This window comes from Seriola lalandi, unplaced genomic scaffold (assembly GCF_002814215.2).
Source record: "Seriola lalandi dorsalis isolate HSWRI2012SDOR001 ecotype SW California unplaced genomic scaffold, Sedor1 jcf7180002054581, whole genome shotgun sequence".
Classification (NCBI taxonomy): Eukaryota; Metazoa; Chordata; class Actinopteri; order Carangiformes; family Carangidae; genus Seriola; species Seriola lalandi.
The window spans coordinates 3825804-3831505 of record NW_019525134.1 but is presented as its reverse complement, the minus strand read 5'-3'; the positions used below and the strand labels follow the sequence as shown (position 1 = coordinate 3831505).

General features: G+C 41.2%; 1 protein-coding gene across 2 annotated transcripts in view; it reads left to right on the top strand.

Moving 5' to 3' along the window:
• The window catches only part of lzts1 (leucine zipper, putative tumor suppressor 1), a 17482-nt gene that overhangs the window by 5422 nt on the left and 6358 nt on the right, over positions 1-5702 (top strand). The window contains exons 1-3 of one of the 2 annotated variants that reach the window (XM_023418153.2): positions 1584-1880; positions 3423-3769; positions 3857-3985. In XM_023418153.2, the coding sequence (XP_023273921.1) occupies positions 3539-3769; positions 3857-3985 (360 nt within the window). In that variant the 5' untranslated portion in view covers positions 1584-1880; positions 3423-3538. Of the gene's footprint in view, positions 1-1583; positions 1881-3422; positions 3770-3856; positions 3986-5702 lie in introns of those variants that run through there. The other variant, XM_023418152.2, reaches the window with a different exon arrangement.

Here is a 5702-nt window from a genome sequence, read left to right as displayed (position 1 = left end):
CCCCCCCCCGCCTGCACACAGACACACAAACAACAAGTGCACACACTCTTTGTGCAGACACTGAAAAACATGCAGCCAATCAGATATAAGATTAGATGTATGCATGTATCCACCCACACTCCTACACCCCCATCCCACCTCACCAAAGGTCTTAAATCATGCTGTCCACTCAAAAGCCATTAGGTCAAACCATTTGTACTGCTTATTAAAATTTGCAATGATGGAGCAATAACAATAATAAAAAAAAGATTTTCTAATCTCTTCAATATTTGAATCAAATAGAAGTGAAATAGGCCAATTCTCATAGCATGTGAGTGGGAACATAAAAGTAAAATTGCAGGGTCATTGTTCAGACAAACAGGCTCGGGGCTCTGAACAGGACTAATGGAGAAACAATAGCAGTCAACTGAAAGGATGAGTGAACGGTGCGGCTAAAAAAGATTATGGTAGATCCACAGAGATACTGTATTTTATTTGCTAAGTGCGTCAACAGACCATGTGAAAACATTTTATGGTAAATCGTTTCCGACAGTATGATGTAATATGATGTAACCTTTAGTGCAATTCTGTCTGCAAATGTTGAAAGATCACAACAAAGGGCCATGTTGCTTCCCACGGTTTGTTATTAGTTCAGTTTTAACAAACTGATTTTGATATAGATTTTTGTGTGAATCAGTTGTGTTCTATCAGTATATAGACGGTAAAGCTGTCTTTCTTCTTCACATTAAGAGGACGTATACGTTTACTCGTGACTAAAAATGGGGTGTAAGATTTACACTTGTTTTGTCAGCAACAGGACTTAGGGGCCATATCTTTTCTGTTGTTGTTGTTTGTTCATTTGGAACACAGTACCTTGTATATTTTCCTGTCGTGATGTGTGATTGTATTTCATCCACAAGGCGTTTTGTCACTCTGTGGGATGCTGAATGCTCTACTGCCTTAGAGAGGCTTGTACTCCAGCAGTGAGACTGTGTGAAAGTGTGTGTTATTTGTGTGGTTGTGTAAGGGTGTGTGTAAGAGAGTGAGCCAGTGTGTGTATGTCTGAACAAACAGCATAAAGGAAGGATGGTGGTAAATCACTATAAAACTGAAACTCTCCAGCCCTCTCATTGTGAGGACTAGTCATTTATTTAACACTCAAATATGGTCCTGGGCTGTTTGGGGAGAATACATCAACCGGCACACAAGAGTCCAAACAAAGAGCGGCACACTTCAACAGACAAAGAGGGAAAAGAGAGAGGGAAAGCGCCTTTTTTTTCTCCTTCAGATGAAGTGTTGTTTGTTCAGGGTGGGTGCAGGGCACCGAGTGGGACGGATGGATGGAGGGAGGGACTGATGGAAGAAGGGAGGGAGGGAAGGATGAATGGTTATTACACAGTTAGTCAATGCACAAATGGGGGGGTGTCTGTGGGTGATAGTGGGGAGGGGGTGGGTGCACGGGGAGGGTGTAAAAGATCTTTTGTGAAGGCTGGGAGTTAATCACTTGAGCGGCACACGCCAGTTCTATGGGAGCACATGTTGTACACTGACTCCCCTGGGGGGAGCAGGAGGTCCCAAAACTTGCACACACACACACACACTCACACACACACACACACACACACACACACACACACACACAGCTGAATTTACATGTCAGTTATAATGCAAAGCTGGGTACAGGCCGATTAGAAAAGCAGGAATACCCACCCCCTCCACAGAACAGTTAGCAGACCCTCCTGGCCGTGGTGATAGTGTGAGCTCTGCATTCGCTGCTGGTTCATTCAAGGCCGTGCACACACACAGACACACACACATGCCAGCCTGTTCGGTTTCTCCAGGACTTGCTAGATGACTCTGCAGCGGCCTTGCTAGAGATGGATGCTTGGTTTGACCTGGCAGTAAGTAAAATCTATTGTTTCATTACTTCAGTCCCGTGTCAGTGGTGGATGCTAATATGTGAGAGTGATAGTGAAGACTGGGGTTTAGATTTAGTGGCAGACATCCAGGCACAGTGGAATAGAGGCAGTCACAGTCATGTCAGAGACTATCTACATCAGTGCCACAGGGGAATGCTTTGCTTTGTACTCGTGAAGGTACAAATTTAACATCATATACCATTACTCAACATCAGTAGCTGTTTACTTTGTGGAATATATTTTGAATTTTATTCTGAGCAAAATAGGAAATCAAAACAGATGCTGTGCTGGAAGATTTTGTTCATGATTAGAAGGTTTCATGCAATTTAGGGATATCTCTCTTTTCCTGTATTCACCTCAAATAAACTGTCAACTTCGTCCTCTGCCATAACCACCACTCGAACTTTCCTTCCTCCCTCTGTATGCGTGCTACTCTGTCTCACTTAGTGTCTCTCTGAAATTCTCCTGCCATTATTCTCCTCATCATGAAACATCTATTTTGTACATGTCTCATCTGACTTATCATTGTTTTCTGGGTGATGAAAAGTGACAGCCGTGATCAGCGCTCCCTCCTTCATTTAGCATTTTCCCCTTCAAGCATGCTCATCAAACACCTCAGGAAAATGACACTGACACCTATTTGTCCCCTTACAAACACCATCCTATAACCAATAATTATGGATTAGTCTCGAGTCAAATGCTACAATAACATGTGACTTACAGTGGGCCATTAGTCCCAAGCATTGTCGCTGTGGCTATTATAAAATGGTTAAAGACTGAGGACCAGGTGGTTAGGGGAGCCCATAAGCCCCAACAGCCAGTATGGAGCCTTTTCCTACTAAGTCACTGCTGAGGGAAATTTTCCCCTGTGGGTTAGAGATCATGACGAGCAACATCTGGGGTCTGGTTGCCTTTAAGAGAGAGGTAGGGACAGTGGATAGAGAGCATCACTAGTAACTCTGTGAAATGTCCATGTAGACTGTAAGGGATAATTAAAAAAATTTTTTTTTTTTTTTTCTGTGCTTCATCCAATCGTTATTTATTTAAAATCCAAGCTAATCGAATTATTAAAACTTAAATATTTCGGTGTGTTCTGTCTATACAATGTTCAAGTGCAATAGCAAATACAAAATGATTGCATAGTGTTATTTAGATGGCAGCACCAGCCAAGTGTTGAGCAGGCAGTAAGTAGCCTAACTGCCAGTTTGTTTAGAGGAAGGGCACCTAAAGGGTTATTTGTCAAATTCAACGGCCAAGCCATAAATCTAGACACACAAAGCCGGGCAGGATGCCAAGATGGACTTTTCTTCACTTTGTTTGTTTTGCAAATGTGAATACACCTGCTGTTCATAACAAGATGTCTGGGCTGAACAGGAAACAATAAAATTAAACAACTAGAAAAATTATAAACACCAGAGGCAACTATTATATGGCTTTGTCCTTTCATGAAAAAAATCCTCTGTTCAAGGATCAATATTTATCTTCTTTGTGTATAATGCGTGTCATACCTTTCTTGTCCTGCAGATGAAGCCGCTGACTGTACTTCTCTGGGGTCATGAGTTGTGTCTTCTCCTCTCTTCTGTGTAACTCGACCGCCTGGATTTCAGCCCCACCTTGCGCCCACCTATGCCTGCAGGACCATGGGTAGCGTCAGTAGCCTCATCAACGGCAACAGCCTCAACAGCAAACACTGCAAGGCGTCTGAGCATAGGATAAAAAAGGGAACAAACCATCATAGAAAGAGTGGAGGCTGCAGCCTTGACGGGTTACTGAAGTGTGGCTTCACTCAGGGCTCCTCGTCCACCACTTATCCCTCTAAAGGCCTCACCCACTCCCGGTCAGGACGAAGTGAAGATTTTTTTTACATCAAGGTGAGCACATGTGCCTTCTTGTCACATTTATATAACAAAATTCATTGCACTGCTCTGAGATCAAATGTTTATCCTGTTTCACACAAGGTGAGCCATAAACCGAGGTCAGTGTATCACAGAGGAGGATCAATGGAGGACCGAGGGAACAGAGATGGGGAATCAGATGGGCGACTGCAACCGAAGCTGCTGCTCATGTCAGGGAAAATGACGGAGAGGGTGAGCGAAATTACAATTTTTCCACAAGATTATATGCTTTTTTTTCAACAATTTAGATTAAAATATTAATGGCAAACTCTATATATCTATATGGTAAATATGTATCTTAGCATATGACTGGAAACAGGGGGAAACAGTCTGGCTCTGTCCACAGGTAACAAAATTCGCTTACCAGTTACTCTGAAGCTCACAAATTAACACACAATATATAATTTGTTTACTCTGTAAGAATAAAAGCAACAATTCTCAGTTTTACAAGGGGATGTGTGGCGTATTGTTTTTTGGCCCAGCGCAGTTGCCAGGCAACCAGAGAAACTCCAGGATGTTAATGCTCACAGCAAAGAAATAGTTCAGCACATACCCCCCATGTAAAAAGCACAGGATACACAAACAATATAAATTGTGCCAATTAGTGAGTTTTAGAAGTGCAATGGGGTCAATTTTGTTACCTTTGAACAGAGCCAGGCTAGCTTTTTAGCCCTGTTTCCAGTCTTTATGCTGAGCTAAGCTAACCTGCTGCTGGCAGTAGCTCCATATTTAGCATGCAGCTTTGAGAGTGGTATCAATCTTGGCAAGAAAGCAGATAAGTGTATTTCCTTAACTATTCCTTTAAGATTTAGACATGATAGATTGTAATATGTCTCATAAAACATAGCTTCTACTGTGCTTTACATGACTGGAACCATTGCTACGATTTTTCTTATAATCATTTAAAAGATCATACTGCATTTCACATCTCTGGTTGCACGCAGACGTATTTTACTCCAGTGGAAGGATAAGAATCCCCCCTCTCCTAACTCTTGGCTGAAGGATCTAATGTCATTCCTACACTTAGAAAAAATCTAATACAGTATTAGGGGGTGTGCCGACAAATTTTATAAAACTTGGAATCCCTTTCTCTCCTTAATTGATTCAATTCCCTCCTTAGATGATTAAAGTGGATGGATCTGACTGAGATACACTGATGTAACTCTTTTTTTTTGAGAGGGGCCAGGGGTTGTTCTGATGAGTTGATGGTTGAACTTTAAGCACAACGTGTACAAATTGTGATAGTTAAATTTTAAATTTTGTTTTCCAAGCATTTCGGATCCCTCCTCTAAATGTCCCTTTTTGTTATTTCTATCATTATTATTATTATTTATTTTTAATTTTTTTTAATTTTTTATAATTTTTTTGAATTACTATTATTATTTATTTTTTGTTGTTGTTGTTTGTTTGTTTGTTGGTTTGGTAATTGTTCACCCCTCCTGTTTTTCTTTGAGGGGGAGAGAGTCGGGTTTGCTCATGGTCAGCATTACTCATTGCATTTTGCTCATGGTTTGTGAATGTAACTCTCTTATTTGCGTGTGTGTGGGGGGGTGTTCTGAAAGGGGGAAAAATGGGTGAAATGTATCCTCACTAAAGGAAATGTGTTGTATCTTGATAGCCCAATAAAAAATATATATGGGAAAAAAAAAAAAAAAAAAAAGATCATACTGCATAACTGCAACAGACTTTGAAAACCTCACAGTGAAGTTGAGGATAAAACATGCACAGCAGGTGGTTTAATAGGTAGCAGCCGTTCCATATTACCTGTGCTGAACCTTCCCATCTTATTAATCACCCCCTCCCAGATTAATGACCTAAGAATGCCTTGATCTTCTCAGAGAAGTCATTTCTGTGCCAGGAATATGAAAGCGAACAGAGACTCCTTCAATAGGTCTTTATTCCTCTGGGG